Below are 18586 nucleotides of genomic sequence, written 5' to 3' on the forward strand. Positions count from 1 at the left end.
GATCTGATTGGCTTGGCAGGTGGCTAAATTAATGCAGAGTAGGACTTCTGCTCAGCAGTAGGGAGGATGTCCCAGCTAATCTGATTAGCCGGCAGCTCCAAAAGCCCAGGCCGTGCTGGAGCTCCCTAGTGGGCATTGCTGGGACTGCAGACAAAATCCTTGAAAAAGACCCTATGGATTCCAGGGTAAAGTGAGCCAGAGGGGACAGGGGTGGTGCAAGGATCTTTCATTACATTAGCAACAGGCATGTGAGGAGGATAGAGGAGTTAGATTTAATGTATGTACGGGGATGGCCCCAAAGGACAGAGGGCACCCCCTGAAGATACCACCCATTTAATTCCTGTAATTTTAAACACATTTTTAAAAGAAACAGAATCCAGCGTTATGGTGTAGGCAAAGTAATTTAACAAGCTTAATGCATCCTTAATGATTTGCTCAGCGACAAAAGGCTGTTAAGGTGCTTTGGTAGTGCCCCTACCTCTGGGCCAGGAGGCCTCAGTTCAAGTCCCATCTGCTCCATAAGTGGGTAATAACAACACGGAACAAGTTGATCCAAAGAACTTCATTCAGATATGGCCGATGGTCATTTGATTTCGGTGCCTGCCCACTCTATTATTGAGCTGAGTTCGGTGGGTGGGCGTGGGGTTGGGGTGAGACAGGTAGGAAGTTGCTGGCAAAGCCACCTGCTGCATATGACACGCTTCTGCCAAAAGCACATCCTGGGTGGGGGGCATGTAATATTCTGCCACTCTGGGTGGTTCGTGTGTGGAATGAGCTGCCTGAGGAAGTGGTTAATGCAGGTACAGATACAACATTTAAGAGACATTTGGACAGGCACATGAATTGGAAGGGTTTAGAGGGATATGGGCCAAACACAGGCAAGTGGTTTAGTTTGGGAACATGGTTGGCATGGATGAGTTGGGCCGAAGGGTCTGTTTCTGCACCTTGCAGAAGACTTTGCTACTTTTATTGTCGTCCACGTGGCCCATTTCCACAGGCCACAAGCAGTGAGGTCATTTACCATTGTTGTGTGCCTCGAGCTGTGATGCGGAGTTCACTGTCACTTTGCAAACTGCGCAGTAAAGCTGCTGTTTCATTTTCTCTCCGTCCTTCTCACTTTCAGGCGCTGAGCCAACACTGTCGGTGCCCTCGCTTCGAACGATCTCTGCAGTGTGCACGACTGAGGTTGCAATGTCATTTTCCGACCTGCCATTCGTAGCTTCAGAGCAGGAAAAAGTGGACATCTTGCTGCCAGCATTTTCCACCAGAAATACTTTTGATACTTGGACCAGTGAGGTAGAATTACCTTTTGTTTTCTCACCCGTTGGTGTGGTCGGACAATCCTCTGTAAATCAAATAAAGAACAGATTGAAAAAGTATATCCTTTTTCATGTATCTATATTTTGACAGAGACAAAGATGCGGATAAACTTAAATTGGATTACTTTCACCTATTCAGTGGATTAATGGAGACTGGCTTGATTTAATTTAATCTGCCTCCCTCTTGTCTATATTATTGTGAAACATGGTATGTGATTCTTTTGTCTTATTATGGAATCTTGTCTTCTACATTGTGATTCTCAGCACTGTTAATGTAGAAAAGTAAATTAACTGGAAGAGATAGTTCCTTCAGAAGGTAAATGTCATTCAGACTTCAAAATGCTACAAATTCAATACTGCGCCGCAGATTGTAAAGTCAGCATCTTTCATTAAAAGCAAGTATTCAAACTGAAATTACAAATAGTAATTTTAGCACTGGTGAGACATGAAATCCATATTAAAATTCTGAAGTTCAAAAGCTTAAATCTAATATCTCTGCTATTATTGTCTTTGCTGCTCCAACAGGCTTTAAATAAACTGTGGATTGATGGCGTCAAGAGCACACACATCTCCTGGTCCGTTCGAATCAGAACATTATTGAACAGGAAAACTGGTGAAGATAAGTGGTCGTCATGCTGGTATAGGGCTATCAGAGACTGAAAAATAAGGTACCTTGGGCTGTAGGCTTCTGATTTCCCCAAGAGCTAACTTCGTAAAACCTGATATGTTGGAGCTGAAACTGGGAAGTCTAGCTTTATTGTCCTTTATAATTTAAGCTTTAGCAATATTTTTATTATTTTGTTTGAATGTTGGGCACTATTGTCTGCATCATCCTCCACATCTAAGTTGTTCTATTCTGAGGTGGGTAGTCCAAATTTGGGTCTTCCCCTCCCCCCTCGATTAATACTGCTCCTTTTGGTTTGTATTGGTTTTGAGGTGAAAGAGAAGGTGGAATCCCTTTGAAGATTCAGAACGTGAATAAACCCTCAGATATTTTGACAACATCTGTTGCTACCCATTTATGTGCATTGGGAATTCACAAAACTTGGCACCTGCTTGGAAGGAGGTCTTGTGGTGCAGAGTGTAGTATTCCTTCCTCTAAATCAGAGGCCCTGTGTTTGAGTCCCACTCCAGGACTAGATAGCTATGGAATGTACGTTCATTGTGGGGAAAAGCAGGCTGATGGTCAACCTGAAAATACCTCTGATGTGAGGATGGTTAGCCGTTTCAGGAGAAGCGAGCTCAGCAGACAGATGCCTCATGTCTGTAGACACAGGAAGCTTCCAATTCTATGTGTTTCTAGCACACGGGACACTGGATTTTGTAACCATAATTTTACTTTTTTTGGGGGGGGGGGGGAGGGAGTGGAAATGATAGTTCAATGAAGAGTTCACAAATATTTTGAATTTTGCAACTTCTAATTCATTCAGAATTGCTGAAAAATGACAAACTTTATTGCAGCTCAGAGATAGCAAGAACTGCAGATGCTGGAGTCAGAGGTAACACAGAGTGGAGCTGGAGGAACACAGCAGGCCAGGCAGCATCAGAGGAGCTCAATGCCTTGCACTCATCAGGAGTATTCTCAAGAATTACTCAAATAAAGGGAAAACAATAGTTCTACAGTGTTAGATGAGAGTGCTGATTGGTTGGCGACTAGCCTCTGACTGATCGAGCTATTGCTATGGCAACCAGAGTCCACTTGCTACCAATTAACACTCTCCTCTCACACAGTATAATGGTGTTTCCCCTATATTTAAGTATTTCTTGAGAATTGTCCTGATGAGTGCAAAGTGTAAAGCTTCACCAAAAGTATCTTTTCTCGGCAATACTAAAGTTGTGTGTTACCATTTTCATCTAAATGAGGGGAAATCTATTTTGACATTATTGCTTGTGCTCTCTCACTCGCATTTGCGTTGTGGACCTGCTGTAATGTTCAAGCAGTGCCCAACACAGGCCTGAGGAACAGCACCTCATTTCCCTTTAGGCATTTTACACCCTACAGGACTCAATATTGAGTTCAACAGCTTCAGACCATGAACTGTGTCAACCATTTCGATTCCCACCCCCGCAGTGTCTGCATCTTGTTTGTCACAGTTTTGCTTTTCAGTCACAGCATGACTTTATTGATCTTAGCATCTACGCCAATGTCTTCTCCAGAATCATTACTACTCTCTTCATCTTTTATTCTGTGATTCCCTTAATCTTCAATCTCCATTAACCCTACCCTCTGTTCTACTTGTCCATCTGCCTTTTTCAACAGCACAGAAGCCGATGACTTTTCAAACAAAAACACAGAGACTGCTGGAGAAACTCAGCAGGTCTCACAGCATCTGTGTAGATGCACTTGACCACCCCTCATCATCCACACAAATAACCATTTTTTCCCAGCTGCTTTCAGTTCTGAAGAAGGGTCACTGAACTCCAACTGTTAACGCTGTTTTCTCTTCATCAATACTGCTCGAACTGTTGAGTTTCTCCAGCAATTTCTGTTTATGGTATGTTTCAGCAGCCACGGCTTTGTTTTGTTTTAGTGTTTAATTCAGTAACTTTTCCACCTCTCTTCAGTTTTGAAGAGGAGTCAGATTGGATTTGAACAATGAACTCTATTCCTCTTTCTCTCCACAGATGCTGCCAGATCTGCCGAGTTTCTTATTCATTTTGTTTAAACCTTTTCCTTTCCTTTTTATTCCCTGCTGTCATTTTCACTGCTTAGCTAATATTTGTGAATAACCAGTGATTGGTACATGATTTTGATTTTAAAACTGCTTTCTCCAATCGTGTTTCAGCCATGTGAAAATTTGCCAGCTAGGCATGAAACATGAAAGTCTTGGTGATAGGGGTAAAACAAAAAAAATCTATTATCCCTAAAACCTTTAAACAGCCTCAAATTCATGTTTGGTGCTATTCTTTGGTGAAGTATTTCAACAAAGATTCAGAAAATACAAGAGTGTTTACCTGGTCTTATAACAAACACTGCAGACAATTTATTTTTTTTGTATCTCAAACAACATGTAAATTTTCTTTTCAATTTTGATGCACATTGCCAGGCCAATTTCATATCAGGTATGATGTTACACATTGCTCCAGGGAGATAAATGCTCTCTGCAATTACACGCAAAGTATCGCGAGTATTTTGATGTGCAATAAAAATATTAAATATCTAAAATCTATGGGACTGATTGCGATGTTTCCTCTGTAAGGGCGTAGCTTACAGCTATCTGTTGTGAGGACAGGAACAATTAATGGATTAAGCAATCATATTTGTCCCCCACCTGCCATTCTGAACATCACTATAAAGTTAAAACCAGTAATCTTTCAAGCTATCTAAAAGGTACACATCTGTGTGCAGATTTTGGGCAGCTTGATGTATTTTAAAAGGACTAAATGTAACATTAAATCGACTACTTCGGACATCACAATTTTCAGATAGATCTGGCACATAATGTGCAACAGAAGCCTGTTCCTAAGCAAATGGAAAGGGTTTTTAAACATCTATTCTATTAAGGCCCTGGCAGGAATGACAAATAACATCGCAATTGTGATGCTCACCCTGCTGCACATGGAGTGCTCTGTGGTTGTCGCCAACACCCGTCCCCCCCACCACCTTTATTTTAGCCGTTCTTGGGTATGCAGACAATGGGAAGGATTTAAAGGGGATATTATTACGTCTAAAAGCCGCACATCAGGAGATTTGCTGCATATTCACTATTTGCCCGTGGCAATACGCAAAAAAAATCCATATTATCCAGAGCAAAAGTCTGCTTCATCAGTACTTTGCCACTGCACTCAATATCTGATCCAATTACAAACTTAACCTGAACTGTGTCCAATTGGGATGCAATACAGCAAGTCACATATAATATGCCAGTAGCTATTTCTTCTGCAATCTCTGGCATCAAAAAGAACAACAGCAATAACAGTTTGGGGTCACCTCCAACTGTTCCTTCAAATCAAACACTGTCCTTTGGTCAGATGGATCCCCTTCTTGTTGTCACTGGTTCAAATTCGCCATAAACCTGCACAAGCTGCCATTAGCTGTCTTTTCTTGGCTTAATATCAGCAAATTCATTCATGTTATAGCTCATCCAGCTTTCAGCAGAATGTAATGTTTACCATCTCAAAACACTGCACCTTCTTGTTGTCTTATAGAACACAGAAGCATAACAAATAGCAACAAGAAGTATAGCTGAAACTTCTCTTTAGAACCTGTCACAGGTTAAGCCATGCTAAATCAATAATTGGCTTTCCTCTACATCCACACATGTTTTTAAAATTCATTATTGATGCACAGGCTGAACTCTAACTGTCTCCTTATACTCAGGATTTATTTATGTTTATTCAGTCCATCATTTTGTTGTTCTTGCTCTACATATCCCTGCCAGAGATTTTTACCTTATTCACTAGTTCAATAGAATTAACGACAGGCAGGAGGAAACGCAATTTGTTTGTGTTTCAGGTGGAAGTGCTGTTGGGCAGACTTGAGCCTTTAAAAAAGGTTTTTTCAGGGAAGCGCATGTATCTCCTGGATACAGAATGCTATACCGGCTTCTTTCTGAACAGAATAATGAGAATAAACCTACAGCTAGCTAAGTGTCACCAATTTTAGATTTATAGAGCTATACTTCTTAAAATAATGTGAATAAACAATGGTGAATCCGTGTTTTGGTTTGCATTCAAATTACAATTGAAATTCAATTTAAGCTTTGGTGCAAAGGCTGGTGGCATGTTGGTCACCAGTCATACATGCCAGTCAGTATTCAATTTCAATGGATGGGAGAGTGAATGGAATTAAAAAAAGGAACTGCTGGAAATCAGAAACAAAAACAGAAATTTCTGGAAAAACTCAGTAGGTCTGGCAATATCTGCCGAAAGAAAGCGGAGGTAGCACTTTGGGTCCAGTGACACTTCTTCAGATATGATAGGGAATGGGGTATATATCAACGACATGCCTTTTTTCGGACCACGGTAGTCTCCCTACCTCTGTGCCTGGAGCCTCAGGTTTATGACCTACCTGCTCTGGAGAAATAAACTTGCACAGCTGTCTGACCCTGCAGTGAACATGCATAGCTGACTGCTTCTGTTGTTTATTTCCAAGAATCTAAAAGACATTTGGATGGGTACATGAATAGGAAGGGTTTAGAGGGATATGGGCCAAATGCTGGCACATGGGACTGGATTAATTTAGGATATTCGGTCAGCATGGATGAGTTGGACCAAAGGGTTTGTTTTCCATGTTGTACAGCTTTATGACTCTATCTCCCTGAACAAATCAATCAGGTTTAGTGACTGTAGCAAAGATCACACTGCCTGTTCTGTGACTTCACGATCAATTCCCTTTTCCAATGAATGAAAATTCCAATCAGAGTTCATGTGTATTTTGGATTGTCTCAATGGGGGTGAATTTTTATGTCCAGGCATAGGTCACCTCCCTGACCTCATCACACCAGTCTTTGATATACCCGAGTCAGGGAGATGCCAAAATCAGCTGCTTGCCTGCCATCTTTAAAAAAAAGTACTTGTTGACATATCACTCTGCTGCAATTTTAGATCACACTCTAGGGGTGCTAAGAACAGTCAGGAGAGACTTTTCCACCAGCTAATTGAGGTCATGCAAGGGTGGTAAAAGCTCGACTCAGAAACCATGGTTAGCAGATTCTGATGGCGAAGGTGGCAGGGTTTGATTATCTTTAAACATGCTTCTAAAAAAAACTTTGCACCTCCGTTTGGTCCATGGTCCCAAAAAAGGCATATCGTTGATATATACCCCATTCCCTATCATATCTGAAGAAGTGTCACTGGACCCAAAGTGCTACCTCCGCTTTCTTTCGGCAGATATTGCCAGACCTACTGAGTTTTTCCAGCAGCAGCGGAGAGAAGGAGCGGGAGCAGCAGAGGAAGTGACGAGGACCAGAGGGGCAGCCAGGAAGGAAAGCAGTGAGTATAAATACTCACCCTTCGACGCCAACAGCCATTTTGAGTGCGAGCAGCAGCGGAGGTAAGACGGACCCGGAGACTGCAGCTAAGGTAAAGCAGTTTATTTTTAAAATTACTTACCGGTAGTGGGCAGCGGTGTTTTTCCTCTTTCAGAGAAGGAGCGGGAGCAGCAGAGGAAGTGACGAGGACCAGAGGGGCAGCCGGGAAGGAAAGCAGTGACCATATATATCAGCAAGGCGGCTAAACCCGAGACTCTACAACTGTAGAGTCTCCCACCCGCCCTCCTCCTCTAACCTAGTTAATAAGGTAAGGTTCATTCTAAACTTTCTCTATTGGATATAAGTTCGTTATTAATTTGTTATTATTACTTGAACTAAGCTTTCTACTTTAGTATTGAGTGGGTGTTCAGATAAGTGGGGTATGGATGCTAGGGCAGTTGCTTGCTCCTCCTGCAGAATGTGGCAGTTGGGAGACGTGGCACACATCTCCGCTGGCTACATCTGCGGGAAGTGCACCCAACTCCAGCTCCTTGAAAACCGTGTTAGGGAAATGGAGCTGGAACTGGATGAACTACGGATCATTCGGGAGGCAGAGGGGGTAATTGAGAGGAGTTATCGGGAGTTGGTCACTCCTAAGGCTCAGGACAAGGATAGATGGGTTACAGTTAGGGGGAGGAAAGGGGACAGACAGACAGACAGTGCAGAGATCTCCTGTGGGCATTCCCCTCAGCAATAAGTATACTGTTTTGGATACTGCTGGGGGGATAACCTACCAGAGGAAAGCCATAGTAGTCAGTTCTCTGGCACTGAGCCTGACACTGTGGCAAAGAAGGGAAGGGGGCAGAATAGAAAAGTACTCGTGGTAGGGGACTCGATAGTTAGGGGAATCGACAGGAGATTTTGTGGTCAAGATCGGGATTCCCGGAAGGTGTGTTGCCTCCCTGGTGCCAGGGTCCGGGACGTCTCCGATCGGGTGTATAAGGTTCTAAAAGGGGAGGGCGAGCAGCCAGAAATCGTGTTACATATTGGCACTAATGATGTAGCCAGAAATAGGATTGAGGATATAAAAAGTGATTTCAGGGAGTTAGGATGGAAGCTGCAGAGCAGGACGAACAGAGTAGTGTTCTCTGGTTTACTACCAGTGCCACGAGATAGAGAGGTGAGGAACAGGGAGCGGGCGCAGCTGAACACGTGGCTACGCAGCTGGTGTAGGAGGGAGGGCTTCAGATATGTAGATAATTGGGATGCCTTCTGGGGAAGGTGGGATCTATACAAGAAGGACGGGTTGCATCTGAACTGGAAGGGGACCAATGTCCTGGGTGGAAGGTTTGCTCGAGTAGTTCGAGAGGGTTTAAACTAGTATGGCAGGGGGGTGGGAACCTGAGCTGTATACCGGAGGCGAGAGTTGATGCGGGTGAGGCAGTAGCAAGAGGTAGACCAGCTAGTGGGAAGGAACCAAGGGATCGGTTAAAGTGTGTTTGCTTTAACGCAAGGAGTATCAGGAATAAAAGTGATGAACTTAGAGCATGGATCAGTACCTGGTGCTATGATGTTGTGGCCATAACAGAGACATGGGTTTCTTATGGGCAGGAATGGTTGCTGGATCTTCCAGGGTTTAGAACATTTAAAAAGAATAGGGAGGGGGGAAAAAGAGGAGGGGGTGTAGCACTACTAATCAGAGAGGGTATCACAGCTACAGAAGCTTCCATTGTCGAGGAAGATCTGCCTACCGAGTCAGTATGGGTGGAAATTAGGAACAGCAAGGGAGTAGTGACCTCTTTAGGGGTTTACTACAGGCCCCCCAATAGCAGCAGGGAGATTGAAGAAAGCGTAGGTCGACAGATTTTGGAAAAGTGTGGACGCAGTAGGGTTGTTGTAATGGGTGACTTTAACTTTCCTAATATTGACTGGAACCTCCTTCGAGCAGAAGATTTGAATGGAGCTGTTTTTGTAAGGTGTGTTCAGGAGGGTTTCCTAACGCAGTACGTTGACAGGCTGACGAGGGGAGAGGCCATTCTAGACTTGGTGCTCGGAAACGAGCCGGGGCAGGTATCAGATCTTGTGGTGGGAGAGCATTTTGGTGATAGTGACCAAAACTGCCTCACATTCTACATAGCTATGGAGAAGGAGAGGATTAGGCAAAATGGGAGGATATTTAATTGGGGAAGAGGAAACTATGATGCGATTAGACATGAGTTAGGAAGCATGGACTGGGAGCAGTTGTTCCATGGTAAGGGAACTATAGACATGTGGAGACTGTTTAAGGAACAGTTGTTGGGAGTGATGAGTAAATATGTCCCTCTGAGACAGGCAAGAAGGGGTAAGATAAAGGAACCTTGGATGACGAGAGCGGTGGAGCTTCTTGTGAAAAGGAAAAAGGTAGCTTACATAAGGTGGAGGAAGCTAGGGTCAAGTTCAGCTAGAGAGGATTACATGCAGGCAAGGAAGGAGCTCAAAAATGGTCTGAGGAGAGCCAGGAGGGGGCACGAGAAAGGCTTGGCAGAAGGAACCCGGGAAAACACAAAGGCATTTTACACTTACGTGAGGAATAAGAGAATGATCAAAGAAAGAGTAGGGCCGATCAGGGATAGCATAGGGAACTTGTGTGTGGAGCCTGAGGAGGTAGGGGAAGCCCTAAATGAGTTTTTTGCTTCTGTCTTTACGAACGAATCGAAGTTTGTAGTGAATGAAACCTTTGAAGAGCAGGTGTGCATGCTGGAATGGATAGAGATAGAGGAAGCTGATGTGCTGAAAATTTTGTCAAACATTAAGATTGACAAGTCACCAGGCCCGGACCAGATTTGTCCTCGGCTGCTTTGGGAAGCGAGAAATGCAATTGCTTTGCCACTTGCGAAGATCTTTGCATCCTCGCTCTCCGCTGGAGTCGTACCTGAGGACTGGAGAGAGGCAAATGTAATTCCTCTCTTCAAGAAAGGAAATAGGGAAATCCCGGGCAATTATAGACCAGTAAGTCTCACGTCTGTCGTCTGCAAGGTGTTAGAAAGGATTCTGAGGGATAAGATTTATGACCATCTGGAAGAGCATGGTTTGATCAAATACAGTCAACACGGCTTTGTGAGGGGTAGGTCATGCCTTACAAGCCTTATCGAGTTTTTTGAGGATGTGACTAGAAAAGTTGATGAGGGTCGAGCTGTGGATGTGGTGTATATGGACTTCAGTAAGGCATTTGATAAGGTTCCCCATGGTAGGCTCATTCAGAAGGTCAGGAGGAATGGGATACAGGGGAACTTAGCTGCTTGGATACAGAATTGGCTGGCCAACAGAAGACAGCGAGTGGTAGTAGAAGGAAAATATTCTGCCTGGAAGTCAGTGGTGAGTGGGGTTCCACAGGGCTCTGTCCTTGGGCCTCTACTGTTTGTAATTTTTATTAATGACTTGGATGAGGGGATTGAAGGATGGGTCAGCAAGTTTGCAGACGACACAAAGGTCGGAGGTGTTGTTGACAGTGTAGAGGGCTGTTGTAGGCTGCAGCGGGACATTGACGGGATGCAGAGATGGGCTGAGAGGTGGCAGATGGAGTTCAACCTGGATAAATGCGAGGTGATGCATTTTGGAAGGTCGAATTTGAAAGCTGAGTACAGGATTAAGGATAGGATTCTTGGCAGCGTGGAGGAACAGAGGGATCTTGGTGTGCAGATACATAGATCCCTTAAAATGGCCACCCAAGTGGACACGGTTGTGAAGAAAGCATATGGTGTTTTGGCTTTCATTAACAGGGGGATTGAGTTTAAGAGTCGTGAGATCTTGTTGCAGCTCTATAAAACTTTGGTTAGACCGCACTTGGAATACTGTGTCCAGTTCTGGGCGCCCTATTATAGGAAAGATGTGGATGCTTTGGAGAGGGTTCAGAGGAGGTTTACCAGGATGCTGCCTGGACTGGAGGGCTTATCTTATGAAGAGAGGTTGACTGAGCTCGGTCTCTTTTCATTGGAGAAAAGGAGGAGGAGAGGGGACCTAATTGAGGTATACAAGATAATGAGAGGCATAGATAGAGTTGATAGCCAGAGACTGTTTCCCAGGGCAGAAATGGCTAGCACGAGGGGTCATAGTTTTAAGCTGGTTGGTGGAAAGTATAGAGGGGATGTCAGAGGCAGGTTCTTTACGCAGAGAGTTGTGAGAGCATGGAATGCGTTGCCAGCAGCAGTTGTGGAAGCAAGGTCATTGGGGTCATTTAAGAGACTGCTGGACATGTATATGGTCACAGAAATTTGAGGGTGCATACATGAGGATCAATGGTCGGCACAACATTGTGGGCTGAAGGGCCTGTTCTGTGCTGTACTGTTCTATGTTCTATGTTCTAAATGATAAAGGCTGATACTGAGAGCAAGGGGGACTTCACAGCTGACACCACCATGACATTAGCCCTCTGCACTGGCCGGCAGTACTGGATCTCAGAACCACCACACATGAGGGTAGCTGCAACAATGACTTAACACTATATTACTTGTTGCATTATCGGGAAGCATCAGAGCTTATTATGGAGTGGCATTTGAAAACTGGTTTAAGAAGCAGACTCTGATAAACACTGCACAGTTGGTAAAGAACAGAGGGAAAAATCTGTGGTCACGATGCAAGCTTGCTACACAGTTACAACTGGCCAGTTCCACACTGGGCAGCTGCTAATTTTTTTTTAGAACATTACAGCACACTACAGGCCCTTCGGCCCTCGATGTTGTGCCGACCTGTCATACCGATCTCAAGCCCATCTAACCTACACTATTCCATGTACGTCCATATGCTTATTGGAAAATAAACTATTAAATGGTTAAGATAATAAAATGTGAGGCTGGATGAACACAGGAGGCCCAGCAGCATCTCAGGAGCACAAAAGCTGACGTTTCAGGCCTAGACCCTTCATCAGAGAGCTCTCTGATGAAGGGTCTAGGCCCGAAACGTCAGCTTTTGTGCTCCTGAGATGCTGCTGGGCCTCCTGTGTTCATCCAGCCTCACATTTTATTATCTTGGATTCTCCAGCATCTGCAGTTCCCATTATCACTATTAAATGGTTAAAACAGCTCCTGGTTGGGCACTGTAACTCGAAAAAGAAGACCAGGACGGTGATGGAAATCGATAGAACGAAAAAAAGGAAGGTAACAAACTTAAATTATAATGTCATTTCCAGGGGGTGGGATGGACCCCAGCTCCTGTGGTCTGGGTCTGCTAAGTGGCAGCAACACATTTATTCCATACAGACAGAAGGCAGGAGTTAATGGGCCAAGCCCTTCCACATCAGCCCTCTGCTGAGAAACATAACGTTCACCTCAACGTGTCCAGTTGTGGTTGAGAGAAATTGTGCCATAAATTATTTTACACACAAAACTACAGTAATGGGTATTTCAGATGTGATATCAAACCTAGTAACTGGATAACAAACAGGAAATATCCATAGGATCACTTCTCAAGCCAGAAATTCATTGGAGTTGCTATAACCTCATTTGTGGCAAAGCCACTTGTGTAATCTCACAACAGATTGTCCATTCCTAACTAATTTATCATAACCCAGTGAATTAGTTACACTATGAGAGGGAACTGGAATTATCTGCGGTGATACTGGGACTGCCAATTGGATATCAATTGATTGACAGAAGTATCAAACTGATCGGTGTTGGTAAATTTCGGAGACTCTACTGTGGCTGACCAGTATTTTCAGCATCTACAAAACTTACCTATCAGAAACAATGAACAGAGTCACTCACACACTGTAGTGAGTAAACTCCAACCATCATGCTGGTCCGGGTTCTGGCCTCTTGGGTATCTGCAGCATATCATTAACCAGCAGACTATATTGCCAGTTGTCCCTTACTGTGGATCACATGGACTGGAAACACCAAGCATACAAATGTAGAAAATAAGAGCAGATGCAGGCCATTCAGCTCAGAAGGCTAGCTCCACCAATTGATATGATCATGTCGATCCTCTATCTCAATGCTCTACTGCTCTCTCCCCACCTTCCCTGTTACCTTTAGTGTCCAGAAATGTATCTATTCATCCTCATCTGAAGACAGAGGGTACCGTCCATTCTTCCACACGAGCACACCTTCACTCGCATTCAACAACATGAGAGTGGGAGGCAGAGGATTCCTTTAGTTAGTTTTAAGCAAAAACACCTGACATTTTTATCTACAGTTTTGCACAGAATCAGAGTTATACTGCGACGCCCAAGAATTGTGAAACAAGGTACTAAGCGGTGGTCTCACACCTCTTGCTTTACATTGATTGCCGAAGTGACAGCTTTGTGATGATGTGCCCCATGATTAGACCAAAAGACCATAAGCCCATAAGACATAGGAGTGGAAGTAAGGCCATTCGGCCCATCAAGTCCACTCCGCCATTTAAATCATGGCTGATGGACATTTCAACTCCACTTCCCTGCACCCTCCCTGTAGCCCTTGATTCCTTTTCAGATCAAGAATTTGTCGATCTCTGCCTTGAAGGCATCCAATGTCCCGGCCTCCACTGCACTCTGCGGCAATGAATTCCATAAGCCCACCACTCTCTGGCTGAAGAAATGTCGTCTCATTTCCATTTTAAATTTACCCCCTCTAATTTTAAGGCTGTGCCCACGGGTCCTAGTCTCCCCACCTAACAGAAGCAACTTCCTAGCATCCACCCCTTCTAAACCATACATTATCTTGTAAGTTTCTATTAGATCTCCCCTCAACCTTCTAAACTCTAATGGGTACAATCCTGTGATACATGATGTGGCAGCCCTGTGGTAACGGTGACAATTTACAAGGTGAGTGCCATGTTGTTGTAAACACTGGGAAAGCAACAGACACAGTCCCTGTTAAGGTGAAACTTCTGTTGGCTATTTTGCTGCTTTTAACATCGAAGTTACAAGAAGCTGTTGTTGCATTGAACAATTTGTTAAATTTCAATAATTAGGTAAAAGATGCATCAAAGTCTGCTGTTACTAACAGAATCGGGGTCATTAACCTGTTTTCTCTGCATCGCTCGTGGTGTCGTCTGGGTTGTGAACTGATTGCGTCACGTCATCGTCCTTGGCTGCTGTGGTTTTCTGCTTATTTTTCAGGGCCTCCAGAGCTTTGAGCTTTCGGGCGTGTTTATGGCCCTTGTAGTGTGCCTCAGCCTGGTTCTACAAAGTAAAAGAAATGAACCATTCAGTTAAGATCAAAATAACTTGATCACAATCTTTTCTTTTGTGATTCAATATTGTTTAAAGAACACAAATCGTGCCATTATTCAAACACCATTGAGGTTGTTGCTTGGCCAATTTATTTATGTATTGGTTTGCAATAGAAAGGGAAACATCAAATACCACCTGCGAGTTCCCCTCCAAGTCACCCATTGTCCAGACTTGGAATCATAGAATCCCTACTGTGTGGAAGCAGGTCATTCGTCCTATCGGATCCACACCGACCCTCTGAACAGCATCCCATCCACATCTGCCCACCTAACCTATCCCTATATCCCTGCATTTACCATGGTTAATCCACCGGACATCCCCAGACAGTATGGGACAATTTAGCATGGCCAATCCACCTACCCTGCACATCTTTAGACTATGGGAGGAAGCCAGAGAACCTGGAGGAAGCCCATACAGGCACAGAGAGAATGTGCAAACTCCACAAAGACATTCGCCTGAGACTGAAATCGAATGGGGTCCCAGGTGCTGTGAGGTGGCAGTGCTAACCACTAACGTGGAACTACATACATGCAACTTCTCTTTAGCTGGGTCAAAATCTTGGAACTCACTCTCAAATGGCACCGTGGGTGTACCTACACCTATATCGACAGCAGTGGTTCAAAAAAACAGCTCAATACCACATTCTCAAGAACACGTAGAGATTAATCAAAAGCAGCTGGCACTCACAGCAATGCTTAAGTCCAGGAATGAATAAAAAATAATATATTGCTCAGTGTTTTACAGGGCTCAATTATGAACACTTACCATGCTCACCAATTCACTTTAATAAGGTCCTCAGGATACCACTGAAAATGGACACAACACTTCTTTTCTCCACATTAACGTCTTTTCCCGGGACCTCAAATTTCCTGACTTCATTTGGGATCCATTTCACTTAAGAGATTAATAATTAAGTGCTACCTGGCTTAAAGGCAGCACTATCAGCGGGACTTTTCTTCATTAATGAAATAATTCAATAAAAATGATTATCAATTCATTTCCGTATTGCAGGCTGAGACAAGGGCCATGATATTACTATAGATTATTGCAAGAAATGAATTACAAGCCTTGAGTTCTTGAGCCTTGGTGTGGGATATCTATTTCACCTGGACAGAATACAATTTAATTCCTTTGTTCTTTTTGCTCCATAAATAAGCTGCTCCTACACGCAATCTCTCACTCAAGCCCTGAAGCCGGAAGATGAAAAACATTGCAGATCTATCAGCAGACTTGCTTTGATCTGGACTCTAATTAGACAGATACCCTCAGGATATAAAGCATATCCTCAACGGCTTCTTTCAGAAACTCAAGCACCTTTTTGTAAAAAATGCACCCAACGAGGGACATGCTGCAAGAACAATAGCCCTCTTTCTCTCCAGTCTATTGCTACTATTTTTAAAAACAGTGACAAAAGATTCAGACGCATTTTGACAACTTGTTTGTTTCCTTCCGTCGCCACACTCATGCCCAGTGGAGCTTGACAGAATTAACTAAAGTTTAAAAGTGGAAGCTCCTAAAATAAACAGTTGCCAATGCATAGCAGCTGGTGGCCCGGATCCGAAATCCCTTGAAGCAAGACCAACTTCAATTCCATCTTCACTTGTCCGCACAGCCTGCTTTGTTACATGTTTTGGCATTTTTCATTATGGTAGAACTTATTACCGACAGCAGTAATATAACAAATCAGCCAAACTGCGTTAGCCAACTGATCACCTTTTCCTTTGAGGAGGATTTCAGGGTATTCAAAATGTAAAGAGAAATTCATCAACAACGCTCATCAAGACAAAGAACATGATGAATGTTGATAAGACTTGTCATTCAACAATGATAAAATGAAGGTAGAAAATCGGTTTCAATTCTTTCTTCCTAAGCATTGAACTTGGATGGGGGAGTGAGGGTGGCAATATGAAGGTGAAGCTGGTTATGCCCTACAGGGTGAGAGAGGCTGTAGTGAGTTGGCAGATGATATTTCACCACATCAGTTTTTATTGATTAGGAAAATATTAGCAAGGTTTTTCATCCCAAAACCAAGTGAAGAGGACAGCAAGACCCGGGAACAAGTGGAAAGCCCAAACTCTCCTTCTGTTGACTCCAGCCAGAGCGGATCAGCTGTAGTGAAAGCTATTTTGCTTTTATTATCGCTGTGGTGAGACATTGGTTGATGATTGGCTCATTTCACAGTCCTGGCAGAGATCAATTTCAGGCCAAAAACCTTGGATGGGACATTCTTACTTCAGAAAATATTCGAGAGCAGGACCGGCTGATGAGGTTCAGAGAAAGAAAAATTGGTCGTGAAGAGTGGATATTTTCTAATTGATCGTTTCAGCGATGTTATGACTCACGTCTGAAGCAGGTGGGACTTGAACCCTGACCTCCTGGCCCAGAGTTAAAGACGCTATTAGAAGGTGCAGACAGTAATCTTGAATGAAAGTGGTTAGCCTCTGGGCTCATTCTATGGCAAGGATGGGACCAAATCAAACAATGTGGAGAGTATGAGAACACACAAAAGTACTCTTCCATGTTTGATCCAAGTACTCTCAGTGTGGGTGCTGTGCTGTTGATGACTGAGTAAAACATTCGCTGTTTGCGGTTTTGGAAGAGCAACCCTTATTCGGCTGTACAACATTATTGGAAACCTTGGTCCAGCTCAACTGAGTGACACATGTTGGGCTGTGTTTTCCAGATCTTGTGGTGGCAATTTGAGGTTGGGAGCAGAGCAGTTGGCAGCTCCTCAATACGTTCCTGCTATGGAGACAGGCTGGGAGGTTGTCTTCCAAAGCTGGACTCTTCAAGCAGCAACAAGCCATCGAAATTAGTGAAGAGGCAGCAACCGTGGCAGAGTCTGATTCAGCCACAGGGCATCCGTCTCCAGTCTACTCCACCTACAGGTCTACACCTTGGTTATTTAAGTACTGGTGATAAGCACAGGCATGTGGAGCTGTGCTCAGGATTACCTATCTGCTTCAGCAGTGTCTGTCCCCTTAATACTACGAGCATTGAATGGGACAATTAGGAAATCACCACGTGGAAGGATGTAACATAGGCTTTGTTGCTGCTAAGTGTTGTTTAGGGACTCATCCCTGAAGTCTACTGGAAAAGTCTGTCCATTGATCCAGTGAGTGTGAATTAATCTAAACTGACCTAAAGTGGACAAGTCAGTTATATAGCTAGTGACAAATTCATCCAGCTAGAATCAGAGATACTTTCCTCATTAGCATTGGTGATGGCTTAGTGGCATATCATAAGACTATTAATCCAGAAACTCAGCTAATGTTCTGGAGACCTGGATTTCAATCCTACGCTGGCAGATGGTGGCATGTGAATTCAATTAAAAAGGAAATTTGGGATTCAGAACCTACTGATGACCATGAAACCCATTGCCGATTTTCAGAAAAAACTCATCTGGCTCACTGATGTCCTTCAGGGAAGGAAATTAGCCATCCTCATCTGGTCAGGTCTACATATGAATCAACGTGGTTGACTCCCAACTGCCTTCTGAAGTGGTCTATTAAGCCACTCAGTTCAAGGGCAGCTAGGAGCAGGCAATAAATGTCAGCCAGCCAGTGAACCACATGCCACATATGAATTTAAAATAAAAACCACCAGAGAATTCTTCACCCACACCAACTGTAAGGTGGGATCTTGTTGATGTGCTAGGGGATCTAGCTGGCCAGCTGGATAGCCAATGAGAAGCTCATGCTGCCTCATCGGGGGAAGATCTTCCTGGATCACAGGGCCATCAGGCAGTGGTGAGGCTACCCGCCTCTCCATTGCCAGGAATAAAGACTCTGGAGACAGACGTCATTTAGCGAGAGCTGCTGGACAATCAGAGACTAGTAGCTCTGAGGCTTGGTGGCATCCTGGAGAAGGGCACATTGGCATCCTGGAGAAGGGCACATTAGTATCCTGGAGAAGGGCACATTGGCATTCTGAAGAAGGGCACATTGGCATCCTGGAGAAGGGCACATTAGTATCCTGGAGAAGTGCACATTAGTATCCTGGAGAAGGGCACATTGGCATCCTGGAGAAGGGCACATTAGTATCCTGGAGAAGGACACATTGGCATTCTGAAGAAGGGCACATTGGCATCCTGGAGAAGGGCACATTGGCATCCTGGAGAAGGGCACATTGGTATCCTGGAGAAGGGCATGTTGGCATTCTGAAGA

The 18586-nt window shown here is 44.0% G+C and overlaps 1 protein-coding gene across 19 annotated transcripts in view; it reads right to left on the minus strand.

Moving 5' to 3' along the window:
• znf385c (zinc finger protein 385C) overlaps positions 1-18586 on the minus strand; it is a 430141-nt gene that overhangs the window by 11062 nt on the left and 400493 nt on the right. For all 19 annotated transcript variants that reach the window (XM_048560946.2, XM_048560944.2, XM_048560952.2 and 16 more), the window contains 2 exons: positions 14210-14369; positions 1022-1345 (listed from right to left, as the gene is read on the minus strand). In XM_048560946.2, the coding sequence (XP_048416903.2) occupies positions 1022-1345; positions 14210-14369 (484 nt within the window). The remainder of the gene's footprint in view (positions 1-1021; positions 1346-14209; positions 14370-18586) is intronic.

This window comes from Stegostoma tigrinum, chromosome 31 (assembly GCF_030684315.1).
Source record: "Stegostoma tigrinum isolate sSteTig4 chromosome 31, sSteTig4.hap1, whole genome shotgun sequence".
NCBI classification, from domain to species: domain Eukaryota; kingdom Metazoa; phylum Chordata; class Chondrichthyes; order Orectolobiformes; family Stegostomatidae; genus Stegostoma; species Stegostoma tigrinum.